At 50.5% G+C, this 20,247-nt stretch overlaps 1 protein-coding gene across 3 annotated transcripts in view; it reads right to left on the bottom strand.

Moving 5' to 3' along the window:
• The window catches only part of ttn.2 (titin, tandem duplicate 2), a 163,836-nt gene that overhangs the window by 91,764 nt on the left and 51,825 nt on the right, over positions 1 to 20,247 (bottom strand). Inside the window, exons 74-106 of one of the 3 annotated variants that reach the window (XM_037239939.1) lie at positions 19,913 to 20,200; positions 19,638 to 19,742; positions 18,518 to 18,803; positions 18,246 to 18,429; positions 18,086 to 18,166; positions 17,673 to 17,940; positions 17,073 to 17,336; positions 15,987 to 16,196; positions 15,821 to 15,898; positions 15,690 to 15,716; positions 14,965 to 15,021; positions 14,448 to 14,510; positions 14,296 to 14,364; positions 14,155 to 14,220; positions 14,034 to 14,087; positions 13,395 to 13,919; positions 12,920 to 13,288; positions 12,718 to 12,804; positions 12,082 to 12,180; positions 8,653 to 8,736; positions 7,811 to 8,509; positions 7,662 to 7,712; positions 4,477 to 4,542; positions 4,297 to 4,374; positions 4,099 to 4,182; positions 3,915 to 3,959; positions 2,197 to 3,777; positions 1,826 to 1,876; positions 1,347 to 1,745; positions 961 to 1,239; positions 620 to 889; positions 404 to 543; positions 211 to 337 (exon numbers count right to left, since the gene is read on the bottom strand). In XM_037239939.1, the coding sequence (XP_037095834.1) occupies positions 211 to 337; positions 404 to 543; positions 620 to 889; positions 961 to 1,239; positions 1,347 to 1,745; positions 1,826 to 1,876; positions 2,197 to 3,777; positions 3,915 to 3,959; positions 4,099 to 4,182; positions 4,297 to 4,374; positions 4,477 to 4,542; positions 7,662 to 7,712; positions 7,811 to 8,509; positions 8,653 to 8,736; positions 12,082 to 12,180; positions 12,718 to 12,804; positions 12,920 to 13,288; positions 13,395 to 13,919; positions 14,034 to 14,087; positions 14,155 to 14,220; positions 14,296 to 14,364; positions 14,448 to 14,510; positions 14,965 to 15,021; positions 15,690 to 15,716; positions 15,821 to 15,898; positions 15,987 to 16,196; positions 17,073 to 17,336; positions 17,673 to 17,940; positions 18,086 to 18,166; positions 18,246 to 18,429; positions 18,518 to 18,803; positions 19,638 to 19,742; positions 19,913 to 20,200 (7,134 nt within the window). The remainder of the gene's footprint in view (positions 1 to 210; positions 338 to 403; positions 544 to 619; positions 890 to 960; positions 1,240 to 1,346; positions 1,746 to 1,825; positions 1,877 to 2,196; positions 3,778 to 3,914; positions 3,960 to 4,098; positions 4,183 to 4,296; positions 4,375 to 4,476; positions 4,543 to 7,661; positions 7,713 to 7,810; positions 8,510 to 8,652; positions 8,737 to 12,081; positions 12,181 to 12,717; positions 12,805 to 12,919; positions 13,289 to 13,394; positions 13,920 to 14,033; positions 14,088 to 14,154; positions 14,221 to 14,295; positions 14,365 to 14,447; positions 14,511 to 14,964; positions 15,022 to 15,689; positions 15,717 to 15,820; positions 15,899 to 15,986; positions 16,197 to 17,072; positions 17,337 to 17,672; positions 17,941 to 18,085; positions 18,167 to 18,245; positions 18,430 to 18,517; positions 18,804 to 19,637; positions 19,743 to 19,912; positions 20,201 to 20,247) is intronic. The other 2 variants (XM_037239941.1, XM_037239940.1) reach the window with 2 other exon arrangements.

Raw genomic sequence — 20,247 nt, 5'->3', positions numbered from 1 at the left:
GAGGTGGCGGGCGGGCAGGCGGGCGGGCGGTTGGGGTCCCGAGTCTTCCATTGTTAGAGCTAGCGTACGCACGCCAAACCTAGCATTGACGTCCTACATGGACCTGAATTGATTTGATTCATGCCTTAAGGTCTGTACCGAGACTGAATAAAAAAAGTCTGTGTTTGAGAAAGACGATTGCTGTCCAAGACATCGTAAGCACGTGCTTACCTTTCACGGTGAGCATTGCGCTCGTGACAGCGTTCAATGCTTGGTAGGACACCTCGCCCGACTGATCCACTTGACACTTCTTAAGCTTCAGTTGGCGCACGCCACGCTCCATTTGGATGTCGCAGGTCTACGGGAGGAGGAGAGTCACTTGAGCCAAAACTCCATACAGGGCAAAAGGTAGAACAAGTCATACCGGGGATCTGGTCAGAGGCTCCCCTTTGAGCTTCCATTGTCCTGGAATGTCATCCTCAGATATTTCCGTCTCAAAGGCAGCATCTTCCTTCTCGAACACCTCCACACTGGTCAGGGGCTTCAAGATTTCAGCTTCGCGCTCTGAGATCAGACACGTTATCATCGCATGAAGCAAAGAACAAAATATGGCAGATGAGACCCGAACGAAGACCCCAACCTCCGAGAGTCAATTTGGCGCTGTAGACACGTCCCTCCACCTCCACCGAGTAGTCGGAAACATCGTCGGGCTGGCAGTTCTTAATGGTCAGCGTCAGGTCCTTCCCGTCCTTGTTGATCTCCACTTTGTCGGAGGGGATCAACTCCTTGTCTCCTTTGAGCCATTTCCAGTTGGGAGTGTCCTTGAACAGCAGGCCTTTAAACGTGGCGCTTGCCTTGGGTTTCACATGCTGGTCCCTCAGAGGCTTTACGAGCCAATCCTTGATGACCTCTGTTTTACCCAGAGCAGACCGTCAGTGTATGGAGATGGCCACGCTCGGGGACCCAGCGGAAAACACTCACCCGTCACTTTCACGTTTGTTGACGTCTTCAACTCAGCCTGGTTGGCCACTTCGCAGGAGTAGCAACCAGCGTCCTCCTCAACGGTGTTTTGAATGGTCACAGCGTGCGCCAGCCCAATGATGTTGATCTGGAACTTGTTTTCCTGCTTCTTCAGGACCTTGTCGTTCTTCCTCCAGATGACATCTCTCTCCTTGTTCAGCTCGCAGGACAGGTAGAGCGGCTGACCCTTCACAGCCGACATCTCCGGCTCCAACTCCTTGATCCATTTTACAGGGAGCTCTGAAAATGAGAATGACCAATTCAGGCGAGATCCTGACAGTACAGCATCTAGCCTACGCCCAAAGACCTACTCAGAACAGGATGACCACGAAGGAGCAACTACACACCTTCGACAATGAGCTTGGCGGTACAGCTGATCTCCTTGCCGGCGTTCTTGGCGACGCAAGTGTACTCTCCGGTGTCCGACAGCTGCACGTCTTTAACCATCATCTTACGGTCTTTGCCGTCTGAGGTGAACTTGTGTTTGGGGCTCTCGCGCAGGTTGCCGCCATCCTTCATCCACGAGGTGACGGCGGTGGACGGCGACACCTGGCACTCAAAGACGGCCGCAGAGCCGATGGACTCGGCCTCCTGCAGCACAATGTCCTCCAGCTTCTTGATGAACTTGAGCGGCACCGCTTTGAGTTTGAATCCTCCAAAAGGCTCCTCCGGAGGTGTAGGAGCGCCTCGTCCGGCAGGTCTGAGACCACGTCCCCTGCCTTCACCGGGCGATGGCGTCAGCTTGGCTGAGAGACCAATGAAAGGGACGGCGGGACTTTCAGGAAAGGCAGATGTTTCCGGCCGAATTTCGTCAACGACGACTTACGTTTGAGGCCTCTTCCTCTTGCCCTTCCTGCTTCCTCTGCCGGCTGTCCCTCTGCTCAGAAAGACAAAGCTATGAGCTGCTTGCAAACAGCATCTGCTCTTAAACAGTGTCATTGGAATGAAGGTGGAGAAATGAGGGTGAATGAGTGTCGTGCTACGTTAATCAGAGAAAGTACAGGAATGACATGAAGATGACGACGACAATGCCCAAGTGGACGGGAATGACATCACAACGTAACCAGTGAGGTTGAGGACCACCAAACACAGGTGAGCGGTGTGAAGATGGAGACATGACCATGGCAATGAGTTGAGATTATTCGGTGCATGAAGGATGGCTCTGTCACAGGTGGTCCCGGGGCTCAGACGTCTCACCTCTCCTGGTCGCCCCCGGCACCTCCAGAGCACCCAGCTCCTCCTCCTCCCCTTCACCTTCCCAGTCTTCATCAGGAACCAGTTCCCAGCCCCAGGCCTCTTCCTCTTCTGGCTCCGCCTCCTCGTCCAGCCTGAGGTCCTCCTCAAACACCTCCTCTTCTGGCTGAGTCGCTACTTTTCTCATCTCGACCGCTCCGGGAGAAATTTCCTTGACCAGGGGAATCGTTTCCTTGGGCGAGGGCGTTTTGGCTCCTTTCTTAAGAGTGGCTGCATCTGGGGAGTCCTTGGGTGAAACTGTTTTGGGAGTTTTTCGGAGTTTATAGGCAGCAGGAATCCCTTCGGTTTCTTTGCTCTTCTCCACTTTGGGCGATGGTGTCTTTTTCAGCTGAATTTTCTTGATTTGCTCCACAGGTGTCAAAGCAACTTCTTTCTGATCCTTGGCCTTGGCTGTGACTCCCTTCCTGAGCTTCAGTGGTTTAGGCTCCTCTGAAACTTGATCGGGTTTCTTCAAAGGAGATGGCACTTGAGAGGGAGTCTTCTTTGCTGGAAGTGGCTCAGGGTCTCTCTTCTTCTCCAGGTTTCCCTCCTCCGCTTGAGGGGTCTCAGGTTTCTTTGGTGTAGCAAGTGGTACTTTCACTTCTGGTTCACCCACAGGAACTACACGGTCCTCTGTCGGCCCCTTCTCTTCAACGGCTGACGGTTTCTTCTCTGGTTCAATAGCTTGGTTTGAAGGCCGAGAGAACGGCTTCTGAGCCATCTTCTCTGGCGCTGGCTCGGGCTGCCTTGTTGGGGTTTTCTTTACCTTTACTGGCGCTTTAGCTTCTTCCTCCTCCTCCTCCAATTTTTCCTCGGGTACTCGCGTTGGCACCTTTGCCGAGGGCTCCTTTACCTCTGTTGGTACTTTCTGAGGGATCTTCTGTGGTTCCTCTGCCTCAGTCTCCCTGGGAAGCCTGGCTCCCTTTTGGAAAGCCACAGTGTCTCTGTCTGGTGTGTCTTTGGCTTTCTCCGGCTCATTGGCAGCTTGAACCGGCTTCTCAAAGGGTTTTAGTTTGACAACTTCTTGTTCCACTTTATCGGAAGGCAGTTTTTTCACTTTTTTCAAGGCAGCAGCAGCAGGAGGGCCTGCTTCCTCCTTCGTAGTTTTGGCAGATTTCTTCCGCAAAACCACTTCCTCTGGTCTGTCATCTTTTGGAGTTTCTTTTTGACGGCTCCATTTAGGCTCAAGGTCTTCTTTTTCTAATTCTTGTTTTGGCTTTGGAATTTCCTGCTTTTTCTCCACCTCTGCTTTGTCTCTCGGTGTCCACTCCTCTCCAGAACTCCTGCTTGTAACCGTCATCTCGACTGCACGCTCTTCATGCACCAGCTGGATTATGTCAACTTGCGTGGTCCTGGTGGCCTCTCCGAGTTTCTGATCCTTCTCAGCCTCTTTAGGTGACACCGACGGAATCTTCTTGAGCTGGACCTTTTCCAGCCCCTGCTCCACCTCTTCCCTCGAGACCGGAGTGGCTTTCCTGAGAGTCGGGAGCTCAAATGTCCCTGTCTCTTCCGTGGGAACTTTACCTTTTTTTAGCCGAGCTGGTTCTGAGGCAGCACAGGTTCAAGTTACCAGAAACCGATACAGACAAACAACACATCAGACAATAGACTCGAGACACAAAGACCGAGTAGAAACAAGTGAATGTGTCATGATGTAAAGCCGTCGGGAGCGTCGTTCCTACCTTTCTTGACTCCTGCCGGTGCTTGAACTGGTCCCTTGGTTTCATCTAAAGGTTGAAAAGGTTGTTATCAGTTATATTTTTTGTGGACATTGTTGGACCTTACAGGCCTGGATAAAAGCATTCGAGACCTCAACGATGCATCGAGTCGTAAACAAGAAAACAAAGACCCTGCCTGACAAACTACCTGTCACGGGGGCCACTTTCACAGATTTTTCTTCTGCCACAACCTTCACGGTGGGATCTTCAGCCTTCACAAGCGGCTTGACCGCTTCAAAATTGACAAACAAATCAAAAGGGGGAAAAAAAGGAGATGTTGCAGTGAAAAGAGTCGAGAAGGTGTTTGGACTGAAGAGCCGTCACAGGAGCATTGCGTCTTGGCTACCTGGCTTGGTCCGTGCTTCTTGCAGCTGCTCAACCTCATCTGGCGTTTTGACTTCAACTGGTGTCGGTGCTTGGCGATCTTTGAGTACACGGTCGACAGAAAGATTTGCATCTTGACCAGAGTCGACCTCAGAATGCTGTCAACATTGTGCGCAAGAGTGACATTCAAAGAAGTTGCTACCTTTTGGTGGAACCGCAGGCTTGGCTGCCAGTTCCTTGACCGGCGGTTGCAACTCCTCCACCGAAGCTTGGAAAGGAAATCAAAAGACAGTCAGAGCGTCCGTGCAGGCAACGCCAAGGACAACAAGCACATGTACAAACAGACAGACAGACAGACAGACAAACAGACAGAGACCGAAGAGGTTAATGTGCACGGTTCAGAACAGGGTGGGATGCAAGACGTGGTGGATTTAGAAGAGGCGGCATTGAAATGCCTGTTGGTGCCTGAAGAAAATGTGACTGCCGACGTGAGGCCGACGTGCTGGACTCATGTTCAAAGTCACACAAACACGTGCTCGTGACACGCCACACGCTTCTCTTGATACCTCTGTGGACATTTTGAGACCAAAGCCCGTTTTGGTCGCTGTCCTCGGCCTGCGGGGACTCTGGTTCATCTGTTACTGAAGGTTCTTGGGCCGAGGCCATCAAACTAATCTCACCTTTTGCTGAATCAACTTTTCCTTGCTTTTCCTTGCACTCTGGTTTTGCTAAATTAGGACACTCTCTGCTGGGTGTCCCTCCCTCTCTAATCATCTCTCGCTGACATTCATCCATCAGTTCTGCTTGTGTCAAACTCTGAGGACCGTCCGTTGTGAGTGTGTCTGGAACTCTTTGTTCCACCTGTTGATGTCTGGGTAAATCCTTTGTGTCAGCCTCCTGTGACATTTGAGCTATCAACTTAGCAACATCCGCTACTTCAGTGAAAGTCGTGGCACAATCAAAAGGATCCTCGGCCATGTCTGAAATTTGCTCATATCCTCGTGCTCTTTGGGGGACCTGGGACTTGAGAACTTCTGCTTGATTGTCTGCAGCTTCCACATCTGTTGAAGGTTTTCTGTCCATTTTTTCGGGTTGTCTTTCTGAAACATGACCATGTTGATCCTGAACCATGGAGGCATCGGCACACACATCTTCTACAGAAATGTGTCTGGCTTTGCTTAAACTTTGTCTTTTCTCTTTCAGGGATTTGGATCTGAATTTGAGTGAGGGCTCAGCAGCTACCTTCCTTACCGAGTTCTTGACTGATTTGGAAGCATCTGCCTCTTCTCGTGTCTCAATTTTTATCATTTGCATTTTTGGAAACACTGTGGATTGGACTTCAGCGGTTGTCAGGAGTAAAGGACTTGTCAGCGCTTTTCTGGTTCTATCTTGAGACTTTTCCGCAAACTCAACTACCTTTCTCTCTTTTTCATGTCCTGTGTAGTCTTCAACTGTTACGATCTTAGCTGAAGCAGGCCCTCTCGCCAGATCTTGTGTCATTTCAAAAACCTCTCTCTCTTCTCGGCTGGCCTGAAGTTCCTTCCCAATGGCAGCAGGTCTTGTTAATCTCTGCAAAGCTTCTGATTTTATGCCTGCATCGTGAACAACTCCAGATGGAGGAGTCACCAGCTCCGTCACAGCCGCTCTACCTTCCAGTAGACCTTTGGTCTCTTCTTGGACTCTGTGGGACTGGGATCCCCTAAGTTGGACCACACTCAGATCAGCCTTGAATTTCTTGGAGCTTCTTGTTTCTGCAGAGGAACACCGTTGGCTGTTTTGGCCTTCTTCCACAATTCTTCTATCTGTCGGGACTTCTTGCTCTGGCGGAACTGGACAGACTTGGTTCGGTCTTATTTTAGGTGAAACAAAGCTCTTTGTTCCATGTTGTCCCTGTCTTTGTTTCCTTCCTACATGTTGAGCTGCTTGTATTCCTTCCTCAAGTATTGAGGCCACCTCTTCAGACATCTCCAGTCCAGCAGACTCCTCTGACGTTTTTGCGCCAACAACGGATTCAGGGTCTTCTCCTGCAGGTGGCTTCGCAAAAGCGCCATCGGCCTCTTGTCGTTCTGATTTCAACTCTTGTATTCGAGGCTGAAGAACTTCTTCCGTTAGCTCTTGAGACTCGTGTGACTTTTTAACATCAAGACTCCGTTCTTCACCTGGAGCCATTGCCACGGGGGCCTGGTTAGAGGTGACGACATCACTCGAAGCTGACACTCGACAGTCTTCCCGGCAGGCGGTCGGATCTGTGAGAACTGCTGACTCTGCTGACTGACACAGCTCCGGTTCAATCCCTGCTTTGCTTTGGTACTCGACCCGAGAAGCGGGTTTCCTTGCAAGCGTGCCGGCCAAGAGACCCGATGGTGCTTTTTCGGGTGTTGAATGGTCAAGCACGACGAGGGGCGATGCTTTAATCTGTTGAACGTGGAGAAATGCGGACTTTGCCTCCTGGGCAATCACATCTGTAGTATGAGGAAGACTGATGTTTAGCTGCTGTGCTTCTGAGGTGGGTTCCTCCTGGTGTTTGCTTAATATTGTCTGTCTTTCAAGAGCTTTACTTGACACGCCAGCCATTAACTTACAGGAGTCACTCGTGCTAACCTTTGGTTGAGTTAACTCATCCTGGATTTTGTCATGGTGAAACATCTCCAACGTAACTTGGTTCTGCTGCACTTCCTTTACAGCGGCTGTGAACTTCATGCTGGCATCTTCTAAGCCCCCCGCCGTGGATACTACGAGATGGTTGAACGCGACTAACGTCCTCTCAGGTCCTTCTGAGCTCTCCCTGTTCTCTTCTCCATGTTCAGCCTGTTTTGGAACTTTTTGAGACTGACGGTCTGCAACTTGAATACTTTCTTCTGATAAAACATCACGGCCAGTTCCTTGCTTTGCCTCCTTTTCAGGACTGCACCTGCTCCATTTCTGAGGTTCGTCATCTAACTGCGTGTCGCTGACTGTCTCGTTCACATCTTGCCTCACGGCTACCTCGGTCGCTTCAACTTTGGGCTTGTCTTGTCTGATTGTGCCTGTCACACTGGTTGCCTGTGAAGTTTTCATCTCAAACCTGACTCCTGAACCCTGGCTGTACGTTGTTTGAAGGCCCGAGCTCTCGGAACCGTCAGTAACAGATTTCCATGCCCTGGCTTTCGAGATCGCTTCAATCTGCTCAATGTGCTCTTCTGCCCGGATGTCCAAGGCTTCCCCGGACAGGAACCCGCTCCTTTGCTTTCCTCCCTCAGACGCTTAAGTGGCGGGAATGGTGACGCGAAAGCGCCATTAGGCGGCGCCAAGAGATTAGGAGCAGACAACAGACAGACAGATAGACAGACAGACATCTCAGTTAAAGGGTACAGAAAAGCTACGAGGGCAGACGCGCTGCTGCTCTACCTCTCTGGCTTTCTTTCTCCAACTTCTCAATGGCGGAGAACCTGTCAGCTTCTTTAACAAAACGCAAGAGGTTAAAATTCAGAGGAAAAAAAGAATGGGAGAAAAAGAGAGATGCGGGTGAGACTTCAGTTGATATCCCCCGGGTGTACCTCTGGCAGCAGCTGCGTCTTCTTGCTCTTGGCTTCTTCTTAACCTTTGAATCTGAAGCCCGGAGTCTTCCTTTGGGCTGTGGCCACGACGGAGGGCTTGCCGAGACGGGATCTCGGACCCCGAGACCTCTGCTTCTGCTTTCGTCGGCCCTTCAATCGGTCGAGGACTCTCTTCTTGCTTTTTCTCGGCTCCCCGGTGACGTCCTGCTGAACGTTCATCTTTGGCTTCAGCTTTGTCTGATCCTAGCTCTTCCGGACTGCGGCTTCTTTTGTCTCGCGCTAGAGACGCAATCTGGTCTTTGTGGGCCGCTTCCAGTTTCACCCTGGAGACCTCCTCGGATTCTCTCCAGATGATATCCTGGCTTTCTTTCTTGACTGCCACCACACGCTTCTGGTGTTTTCTTTGGTTGCTAACTTCTTGGTTGGTGGCCCGCTCATTCTCAAGCTCTTGCGGTTTCTCCGCTATGGCAGCAGTCTCCTTACCATCAGTCGCAGACATCTCGCCTCTACGCTCAGAATGTTTCAGGCGGGTCTCCGTCAAGGAAATCTTCACGTGCCCCGGCGGGCACAAGGCCTTCTGCTCCGAGACTCGGGCGCGGTCTCGTGGCTCGGCCTCGTAAGAGCAAGCTTCCTCGATGAGAAAGGCCGTCTCTGCGGCGTGAGGCATCTCCTGTGGCTGCTCAAGCCCGCTTGGCCTCGCTGAGGCACCAAGAGGCGTCATATGGCGGCGCCAAGAAGTGACGACAAAACACAAAGACAATCGAGTGTGAGACGAGGACAAAAACAAGACGTTAGATGCTTGGAGGGCTGCTTTGAAGCGGTCTCTCTGCTGGTACCGGTACCTTTTTCTAGGAGAGACACTTTCTCCTCTGGTTCAATCACCAAAGTTGGCATCTTGACAACCTTCTGAGTTTCTAAATCTTCAACTTTGTCATCCGAGACGTTTGCCGAGCAGAAGAAAAAGAAGAGATGAGACAGTCAATTAGACAAACAAGCGGGCACAAACGAGAGGTGGGACTGCAAGAGCTGTTCAAAGAGCCCAACACACGGCAGTTCTTCAAAATGTGCATGCAAGACCAAGGAGGAAGATGATGAAGAAGAAAACAAGACGGTTTTGTCTCCCCTGTACCTGTGGCAGAATCTGCTGCTACTTCAAGCCCTGAGAAGATTGGCTCCTTCTCAGGTGTCGAGAGAGGAACCCTGGCATCTTGAGATGCTCTCTGGGGAGCCTGAACAGGCTTTTGTTCAACAACTCTGTTCTCTAGCACCTTTTGTGGAAGCTTCTCGCTGTCCTTTTCAACCAGGACTTCTTCCACCTTTTTCTGGGTTGGCTTTTTCTCAGACATCTCCTCTGGTATTCCCTCGTGGTTTTGAGCAGGAAGCTTCTCTGCTACTTTCTCAGGAAGCTTCCGTGGTGCTTTCTGAGGTTTATCGGGAAGTTTCTCTGGCACTTTATCCGTATGTTTCCTTGGTACTTGCTGAGTGTTATCGGGAAGTGTTTCTGCTACTCTGCTAGCGGGTCCAACTGCTACTTGCTGGGCTTTTTCAGTAAGTTTCTGATCAGGTACTTCCTGAGGTCTATCAAGATGTTGCTCTGGTACATCCTCTGATACATTTGCGGGCTTATAAACTTGCGGAAGTTTGTCTGCTACATCTGCTGTTTTTTCATGTTTCTCTGGTTTGTCATGAAGCTCCTGTAGTATCGTCTCAGATTCATCAGGAAACTTCTCTCGTATTGTTTCAGGAAGCTTCTCTGGTATTTTATCAGGAAACCTCTCTAGTATTGTTTCAGGAAGCTTCTCTGGTATTTCCCCAGGAAGCTTCTCTGGTATTTGCTCAGGAGGCTTCTGTGGTATTCTCTCAGGAAGCTTCTCTGGTATTTTCTCAGGAGGCTTCCCCGGTATTTTCTTAGGAGGCTTCTCTGGTATTTTCTCAGGAAGCTTCTCTGGTATTTTCTCAGGAAGCTTCTCTGGTATTTTCTCAGGAAGCTTCTCTGTTATTTTCTCAGGAAGCTTCTCTGTTATTTTCTCAGGAAGCTTCTCTGGTATCTTCTTAGGGGGTTTCCCCGGTATTTTCTTAGGAGGCTTCTCTGGTATTTTCTCAGGAAGCTTCTCTAGTATTTTCTCAGGAAGCTGCTCTGGTATTTGCTCAGGAAGCTTCTCTGGTATTTGCTCAGGAGGCTTCAGTGGTATTTTCTCAGAAGGCTTCGCTGGTATTTTGTCAGGAAGCTTCTCTGTTATTTTCCCAGGAAGCTTCTCTGGTATTTTCTTAGGAGGCTTCTCTGGTATTTTCTCAGGAAGCTGCTCTGGTATTTTCTCAGGAAGCTTCTCTGGTATTTGCTCAGGAGGCTTCTGTGGTATTTTCTCAGAAGGCTTCTCTGGTATTTTCTCAGGAAGCTTCTCTGGTATTGTCTCAGGAGGCTTCTCTGGTATTTCCTCAGGAAGCTTCTCTGGTATTTGCTCAGGAGGCTTCTCTGGTATTTTCTTAGGAAGTTCCTCTGGTATTTGCTCAGGAAGCTTCTCTGGTATTTGCTCAGGAGGCTTCTTTGGTCTTTCCTCAGGAAGCGTCTCTGGTATTTGCTCAGGAGGCTTCTCTGGTATTTTCTCAGGAAGCTTCTCTGGTATTTTCTCAGGAAGCTTCTCTGATATTTTCTCTGGAAGCTTCTCTGATATTTTCTCTGGAAGCTTCTCTGGTATTTTCTCAGGAAGCTTCCCTGGTATTTTGTCAGGTTTATCGTGAAATGTTACTACTAGTTTCTGGAGTGACTTATCATCGAGCTTCACTGCCACTATTTCTCGTGTTTCCTCAGAAAGTTTCTCGGGCACGTTCTCACGGGGTTTATAATGAAGCTTCTCCGGTACTCTATCAGGAGGCTTCTCCGGTAGGCTCTTGTCTGGCGGTGTTGCGGGTTTGTCGTGTCGCCTGTCCGGGGCTTTCTGTACAGTTATTTTCTCATGTGGTTTGTCACGAAGCTTCTCTGGTATTTTCTCAAGAATTGTCGGCGGCACTTTGGCACGCGGTTTAACAGAGAGCTTCTCCGATACAGGGAACCTCTCTGGTACTTTCTCACCTGTCGTTTCAGAAAGGCGCTCTGCGACGGTGTCACGCGGTTTATCGGGAAGCTCGTCCGGTACTTTCTCGGGAGCTTCGTAAAGCTTCTCTGGTACTTCATCTGCTTTCTCAAGTGTTTTCTTGGGAGGCCTCTCAGCTTTATCTTGGAGTTTCTCTTGTACTTTCTTAGGTTGCTGATGGGGACATTTTGCGTGACGGTTCTCAGGTTTATCATGAAGCTTTTCTGGGATAGGATGGGGTTTCTGGCAAAGCCTCTCTGGTACACCAGGATGCTGCCCTGGAAATTCATCAGTTTTATCCAAGAGATTTCCTGCTACTTTGAGCGCTACTTCATGGGGCTTCCCAAGCAGCTTTGCTCCATTCTCTGGTATAGCAGGAAGCTTCCTTGGCACTTGATCAGGCGTATGGTGAAGCTTGGGCGCTGCTTCACGGGTCATACTAAGAAGCGTCCCTGCCTCGTTTTCCGCGACTTTCTCGAGTTCTTTATCAGGTTTATCGCGAAGCCTCTCAGATGCTTTGTCTGGGTCTTTATCACGAATGGCCGCAGATACTTTCTCTTCACATGTATCGAGAAGCCTCTCGGGTACTTTTTCAGCTGTACCAGAAAGTTTCCCGTGCAGTGCATCGGGTTTACCATTCAACTTCTCTGGTACTTCATCAGCCTCACCAAGAATCTTCTGGGCTATTTTCTCAGCTTGATGGTGAAGGCTCTCTGATTCTTTCTCTGGTACACCAGCAAGCTTTTTTCCTGGTACTTTGTGAAGTTTATCACCAAACGTCTCAGGTATATTGTCAGCCTTGTCAGGAAGCATCTTTGCCACCTTTTCTGGCCCATTCTCAGCTTTATCTGGGGTTTTCTCTAGTATTTTCTCCCGGGTTGTTTCCTGGAGAGAGTCTGGTGGAACGACAACCTCACAGGGCATCTTCTGAGGTTGTCCATGCGGCGCGTGCCGGTCTCGGAGCAAGAGGTCAGCTTTCCCAGCTTGGAGAGTTTTGAGACAATAACATGCAGACGACATAAAGAGCAGAACAATCCGCTCGGGCACACAAAGTTTACACGGTGTTGTTACGCGTGCAAAACAGAAGCCTTTGCGCACAGACAAGACGAGACGGGACGGGACGGGACGGCTCGACCCGGAGGGCAGTTGCAGCGCCCGCTGCTGCTCTGGTGACAGAGGTGAGTACAAACATCCAAATACCTCTTTGTAGTTCTGCCGGCTCTTCTTTGGGAGGAAGCGCAGCAGTCTCAGCTCTCTTGGCCACTTTCGGTTCATTTACTATCTTCTCTGCCACAGGAACTTGGAAGGATACCAAAGCCATTAGCGTCACAAAATGACCGGGAGCAGAACATGTGTGAAGAAGCGCACATGTAGAAGATCCATGAAGTAAACAAGCACAAAAGAAGAGCAACAATCACAAAAAGAAAAAACACAAAGCATGAGGAAACATTCATTGGGAGCCAAATGTGACATGTTGAAAAAGAAACAAAGAGTGAAGAACGGATGACGAGCCACACGTGAACGTGAAGAATCAACAAATTGTGCCAGAGGAACAACACTACCAGACCCAAGAAAGTTTCTCATGTGATGAGCCGCAGGTGAACAATCAGAACCACAGATGGGGGAGCAAGCACGAAGAACAAATTATAAAACAGACAACATGAAGGTGTGAAGAAGCGCACGTGCAAAACAAACAGACAAACAACAGGACTGACTAACTATGGAGTTGAAGAATTGAAGAACTACACGTGAAGAACCACGTGAAGAAGAAGACAACATGATGAACCACACATGACGTCAAGAAAAGTATAAGATTGGTGCTTGGGCTTCAGATACCTCGGGTGACCTTCTTGAGTGTTTCTTCTTCTCTGGAGGGCTTCTGAAGCTCTGCAGCAGCCTCCTTCTTCGCTGGCTTCTCTGGCACTTGGAGACAAGATCTCAGTCAATAAGTACACCGAATTGATGAAAGAATTGAGACCTTCTCACCACTTTGTGATTCAAGAAGATAAGGGACAGCCCAAGGCTGGAAGATGTCTACCTTTTGTGGAAGGTTCCCTTGGTTCTTTGGCCTTTGGCGGTTCTACTTTGGTCACCGTGGGCTCTGCTACTTCAGCTTTTTTCACCACAGGCTCCAGTTTGGAGGGTTTTGGTGCCTCCACGGGCTTCACTTTAGGCACTTGAGGTATCTCCACGGGCTCTGGTTTGGATGCCACTACAGGCTCAGGTTTAGGAGGTCCAGTTTCTACCGCAGGCACTGGTGCGAGTGCTTTGGGCTCCACGACAGGCTCTGCTTTGGCTGGTTTAGATACCGCTACAGGCGCTGGTTCGGGCACCACCACTGGCTCTGCTTTTGGCACTTCAGGTTTGGACTTGATCTGAACAGGTTCTGGTTTTGGCTCCTCGGAGACTTAAAGTGACACGTTTGACACTCAAAGATGAGCTTTCGCTCCAAGAAACGAACACACAGACAAACACATGCACAAAGAACGTCCAGAGAAGAAGGCAGAAAGTACCTTTGGGTGACGGTGCGGTCGGCTTTTTCAACAGCACAGGCTTGCCCTCCGGTTCTGGCTCAGGCTTTGCAACCGGCTTGAGTTTGGGCTCTGGCTCAGGCTTTGCAACCGGCTTGAGTTTGGGCTCTGGCTCTGGCTCAGGCTTTGCAACCGGCTTGAGTTTGGGCTCTGCCAGTTTGACCTTGGACTCCGGCTCGAGCTCCTGCTTGGGCTTCACCACTGGCTTGAGTTTGGGCGCCGGCTCGGGCTCAGGCTCAGGCTCCGGTTTGGGCTTCACCGCCGGTTTGAGTTTAAGCTTTAGTTCAGGCTCGGGCTCAGGCTCCGCTTTGGGCTTCACCGCCGGTTTGACTTTAAGCTTTGGTTCGGGCTCGGGCTCAGGCTTTGCCACCTGCTTGACTTTAGGCTCCTGCTCGGGCTTTGCCACTTGCTTGACTTTGGGCTCGGGCTCCAGCTCAGGCTTCACCACCGGTTCGACTTCAGGTGGAACCTTTTTAGACTCTGCCAGTGCTGGAGGCTTGGGCTCGTCTTGAGGGTAGGCAACACAGAAATTAGCACAGAAGGGCTCAGAGATGTTAGCGACATACAAAGAGGGCAAAGAATAACAAGAGGTGAGAGGCAACCGGAAGCAGGGACAGGTACCTTTCTTTGGCTCCGGCTTCTTTGGTGTCGGGGGCTCTGCGACTGCCTCGGCTTCTTTCGAGACATTTAAGCACCACATTAGCGACTGATCACAAAGTCATCATCAAAGGGAACAAACTACCTTCGACCGGGCTGACGACTTTCTTCTTCTTCTTCTCCATTCGAACTTCTTCTGCCACTTTGGTCACTGCGACATGAACACTTCCGTCAGTCGCCTGGTGTCAATGCTAAACCCACCCATCGGACGCGTAGATCGTCTCACCTTGCAGGCGCACTGCTTCTTCCTCCTCTGCTGCCAGCTCCACTTCCTGTTCCTCCCGGACTTTGGCCACTTGGAAAATAGGAACATTTAATCAAGTCAGCCAGAAGACATCAAAGAAGACACGAGTGGGTCTTCTTGGAAGTTTGTGGTACCTTTGGAAAGCACTTCCTCTCTCACTTCCACTTTCTGTCTTTCCACTGCCTCTTGGACACTAACTGCAGGAGACACATTTTGAAAGGTTCATTTTGAAATCCAGAGGGGACACATCAAGGGCACAAAATGGAAGGACCAGGGGCCAAAAGGCAGGAAGACCCTCTTGTCACCTAAGTCACCAAACAAAAGGTGATAACCAAAAACGACAGATTTCTGACAAACTGCGGGTGGGTCCTCCGCAACAAAAACTAAAATGGTGACCACTATTTCAAGTTGTGTTATAATTCATCACTGGACGTCACTTTTAGTTAGCACCGTGAAATTTGGGAGGCATGTCTCTCACGAGTAGAGATGCAGCTTTCAAATAGCGGGTCAGGACGCCATCCGAGCGGCCCGACATCAAACGGTTCCCACATCAGGTCTGTTGTTGTCCATAACGCAAAAATAGCCCTTGCGACATAAGGACTCCTCAGCCAGAGCGGGTCACAAATATGCAAATACGGTTTTCAGTCTTACCTTCGACGTCCACCGATGAAGGTGCTTCAGGCTTCTCCACAGGAACGTCTTGCACATCTACACAAAAATTCGTTCCTTCATTATCAGTACCTGCATTGCGTGTTCAGAGAGGATTCATTGGCCAATTACACGACCGTTCAAAAGTTTGGGACAACCCAGACAATCTCCATGAAAACTAACATAATTGCAAAAGTGTTTTCTAGGTTTTTCTAATCATTCATTAGCCTTCTACCGCAATTAGCAAACACAATGGAGCATTAGAACACTGGAGGGAGGGAGGGATGGCTGCTGCAAATGGGTCTACGTAGATATTGCATTTGCAGCTAGAATAGTCATTTACCACAGCAACAATATTCCTGATTAGCTTCACGTTATCCTCGTTGGAAAATAGTGATTTCTTTCAAAATAAGAACATTTCTTAGTGACCCTAAACTTTTGAACGGCCGTGCGCTGACAGCATGAACAAATCATGTCATTATCAGTCATGACAAGCTTGCGTCCATCCCCCAAACTGAGCTCAGGTTCGCCTCCCGCAGCGTGAGGCAATCCCGCTCGGACTCAACGGTCAGCGCATGTCAACCGCTGGGGAGCCGAGCCGCTAACCGTCGTTGCGGCTAACACGGCTCTCGTGACTTCAACATGTAGGCTATTCGATTGAGTCCTTGGATCAACTGTGAAAGACGGCTAAAGACCAGGGTGCGGTGTTGGAAAAGGAAAGTACTTACCAAAGGGAACCGTGGCTAATTGGATCTCTGTGAAAAAGGAGGGGCGAAGAAGAAGAAGAAGAAGAAGAAGAAGAAGACGATGATGTTAAGCCCAACAAGAGTGTCAATCCAAGGGTGATTCAAGGTGGTACCTTTGCCAGACAAATAGAGCTCGGCGCTGCTCTTAGCTTCGCCCCGGGGCTCCAACCTCACAATCACCGAGTACACGCCTACGTGAGAGAAGTCACGGGTCGGCGCTCACGACAAACAGTCCGATATGCCCAAATGGGGGAGCCGGGCCAGCGCGCGACTACGCACCTTCATCCTCCACGCTCACATTTCGGATGACCATGAAATGTCTCCGGCCCTCACTGCGGAAGTTGTACTTGGGGCTTTCTCTCAGCTCCCAGGTGTCCTTGTACCAGGACACCACCGCGTTGTCGAAGGACACCTCGCACTCAAAGGTGGCAGCCTGACGCTCGTTCACCTCCACGTTGTGGATGCGCTTGGTGAAATGAATTTGCTCAGCTACAATAGACAAAGACGGACGGCGTCGGGTGAGAAGGTGGTGCCAGGCCCGGCGGGCGACAACATCTGCACTGGCTGTCATTTGGGTGATGCTCTGTGAGAGAGGCTGGCACGACAGGAGAGTTAGGAGGGATGTCGTTAAGATGGCAGAGAGACGCACTCCAAGAGAGGAACAAGATGAGAACGAAAATGTTGGGAGTGCCGAGTGTGAGTCAATGACAGAGGAGGGATGGCTGGAGTGTTGGAGGGGAGCGCTGTTAGGGTGGCAGACTGAAAAAGTACACAACAGCCACGCAGGGTTGGGACGGCTCAAGGTACCCCTGTTAGGAGTCCAAACGAGGAGATGAGATGATGAGAATGTTTTGTGAGAGGTTAGCAGGGGAGCAGCACTGGAGCGGGTGGTAGACTGACAGATTCCAGGTGACTCAACACCCTTCAAAATAACCCAACTTGGATCATAAATTGGAGCGACCCACGACTTCTTGGGTTGTTTTACACAAAAAAAACCAACAAATCGTTGCGTTGGTCATACAATGGTCAAATTGACCCAACTTCCTGGTTTAGTCCAATTTTCAACCCAGCAGTCTTAAGGGTGTAGTAGGGACCGATGTTAGGGTGACAACTGACCAAGAGTCCAAGAAGGGGGACAAGCAAGGGGGTGGGTGATATGAGCGCGAGATGACCAGTTAAGGAGGAAGGAGACCTTCCCCAGGAAGTCGAGAAGTCAATGAGAAGAACAAGTTTGGGATTAGTCATGGAGACGATGATGATGGTGATGATGATGATGATGATGATGATGATGATGATGATGATGATGGTGGGGTCAGAAGAGGTTAGTGAAGGATCATTCAGAAGGTTTTTGGACTAGGTACCAACCTTCCACCCAAAGGTCCGAAGAGGACTGCAGGTTCAGGTACCTGCAGGTGTACCGGCCCTGGTCTTCGGGCTTCAAGTCTTTGATATGAAGCTTCTGCAGCTTGTGTTTGACTTCGTACTTGAACCTGCCACCCTTGGTGTCTAACAGCTGGCCATTCTTAAACCACTGCACTTCCACATTGGGGATGGACAACTGACAAGTCAACGTACATGACTGGCCTTCCTTCCCCGACATGTCCTGAAGGTGTGTCTCCACCACAACCTCTGGAAGAGTCAAGAACATGGAAGCTTGGGTCAGTACTACGAACTACAACCCCAGACGATGGACTATTAACATGAACTGTGGCAACAGAGCATGTACGATGGACTGTGTCTCTGAATAAGCTCTGTAGCTGTAGGCCATGTACTTTGGACTATGATAAATGGACTTTGGCCTATTGACTAGGCACTATTGACTATGGTCTGTGGATTAAGCTGTATACACTGTAGGAATATGAACAGTGGACTACATCCTATGAGCAATGGGCTACATGGACTGTGAGCTGTTGCCAGGACTGACCATCTGGCCTACTGGTAATAATGATGTTTTGCAAAACTAACCAGTGACGTTGAGCTTGGCGCTGGAAATATGAGGTCCGCACACCACCCGGTAGTTGCCCTGGTCTGCGAGTTGGCACCCCTTAATTTTCAGCAGGTGGCACTCTCCACTCACGCTGATGTGGTACTTGTCGTCGGTGTCCAATTTCTGGGTGCCCTTGTACCAGGACAGCATGATTTCGGGGTAGTTGATTTTCACCTCACATTCAAACAGAGCCTCCTCGTCAACGAGAACAGACTGGTCGCAGATGTCTTTCACCACGGTTACGGGCTAAGGGACGGACAAGAAGACGTTTAAGACATAGGTTTGGGAACTATGGACTGAGCACAGATATCCTTCGGGAAGTGGCTTCTTAAAGTGCTTCTCCGAGACAAACAAGACATTTGGAGCCTTCAACTGAGACACGTTTGCCGACCTCTGTGCGCTCCATCCTCTTCTGCAGGTCGGCCACCAGCCTGGCCATGTCCTCGTCCTCCCTGGGTCCACGCTCAATTTCCTGTCAAGCACAGGGGCCGCAATTAGCACTTCTGCGCGGACCGAGCCGCCAATGACGGCACACAGGAGACCTATCTTACTTGTCGACCAGTTTCTTCAGCCTTCTCTTGCTTGAGCTGCTCAATGGCCTGGAGGAGACCCCGGTAGTCGGTGATGCCGTACATGCGGGCATATTTCTCGTACTCCTTGGGGTCCACGTTTCTCAGCAGCTCGACAATGTCAATGTCCTGCTCCGCCTCGGGACTCTTCTGCTTGGACGGCGTTCTGAAAAGGCAAAGAAGATTCGAGTTGAAGCACTGGCATTATTTGAAGAGGTGGGGGCTGCTGCGCCACCGCCAGCCCACGGACTGACTTCTTGAGCTTAGCTCTCAGGTCTCCCTCGAGCTGGGCGGCCGTCTTTTTCTCATCTACGTGGAGGTCGGCGGGGCACTCGATCTCGCCGTGCTTGTTGGAGGCCACGCAGCGGTACTGGCCCGAATCAGACTTGGTCACCTCCCGGATCTCCAGTTTGGACTCCTGACCCTTCTGCTCGATGGAGATGCGGCCACCCTGGGTCAGCTGCCTCCACTTGCCCTTCATCCACTTGACGCTGGGGATGGGCTCCCCGCCCACCTTGGCAATGAAGGTGGCCGTGCCCTCTGCAAGTGACACCGTAGGGTCTCTGGATTATTTCGAATCCATTAGGTTCAGGAAGGTTCTTGTCATGACTGTGCTTGACTGTAAGTCTTGCGCTGTTGATGGTGCATCTGCAAGTGCTGATCTTTGCGATGCGGTCTCAGTGTTAAGTTATTGTGTTATTTGTATGGCGCAAGGTGTAGGGCAGGGGTGGCCAACCAGTCAGAGACTAAGAGCCACATTTTTTTACTGTGTACCGCAAAGAGCCACATCCCCCCCCCCCGAATGGGTTTGCCCCTCCTCCTTTGCGGGATTTCACCTCATGCGCATGCGCGTTTGACGAAAATACCATATTGAACTCAAGCGAAGCGAACACGCAGCGTTTGACGAAAATACCATATTGAACTCAAGCGAAGCGAACACGCACAAAAACAAACAAACAAATAAACCCACAAATGTTGATATGAACGTAAAGGAGCCGCATGAAACCCGGCAAGGAGCCGCATGCGGCTCGCGAGCCGAACGTAAAGGAGCCGCATGAAACCCAGCAAAGAGCCGCATGCGGCTCGCGAGCCGCGGGTTGGCCACCCCTGGTGTAGGGTATTGTTATATTTTCTAGGTTGTAAACCCCATCGCAATCGATCGGTAGATCTCAAACTTTGTGTCGGCCAATCACAAGCCGTGATACTTATTGACCAAGCACGGGATAGACCAAACCTCCCCAGGGATTTTTCCAAGTTCCCTAACCGTAATTTAAAATAAAACCAAACACAAAAATCCAGTCTCTTGCAATGTCCTGGCCCTGAGAGAGGAAGAAAATGTTGGTGAGGGGGGAGGGATGGGGACGGGTGTCTCACTCTCAGTGACGTGCATGCCCTTGGGCTCCTGGATGAAGAAGAGCTGATCCAGCTTCTTGGTGGCAGCAACCTCAGCGGCCAGGTCAGTAGGCGCGGCTTCTTTTTCTTCAACGACAAAATCGACAAGATAAATATTAAGACCAGACAAGAGTGACAATGGGTTGCTGGAGGCTCTGTCTACTATCCTTGACGGTCGGTGACTTGCTCGTGTTGTCCAACAGAGATTGCAATTATCTACTGAGTATTTCTTTGAAGCTTTTCATTTTTTCTTTTACCCTTGACGGTGACTTTAGCGCGGCACAGCTCGCTGCCAGCGTCATTAGTAGCCTTGCAGATGTAGTCGCCGGCGTCATGACGGGTCGCCGCGCCGATCTCTAAGCAGGCCGTCCCGTCTGAGAAGGTGACGCGACAGGTCGCGGACGGCGCCACTTCTTTTCGGTCTTTCATCCATTGGATCCGGAGAGGAGGTGAGCCGCGGACGTGGCAGCGCAGACTCAGACGCTCTCCCTCAGACACGGACATGGCCTTCAGTGGTACGTCAAACACTGGGGCGGACTTTCCCTCTGCGAGGGACGGTGGGGGGCGTAAGGGCGTACACATTAGCTGGAGT

Source organism: Syngnathus acus, chromosome 21 (assembly GCF_901709675.1).
Source record: "Syngnathus acus chromosome 21, fSynAcu1.2, whole genome shotgun sequence".
Classification (NCBI taxonomy): domain Eukaryota; kingdom Metazoa; phylum Chordata; class Actinopteri; order Syngnathiformes; family Syngnathidae; genus Syngnathus; species Syngnathus acus.
The sequence above is the reverse complement of the archived record's forward strand: the minus strand, read 5'-3'. Positions and strand labels throughout refer to the sequence as shown.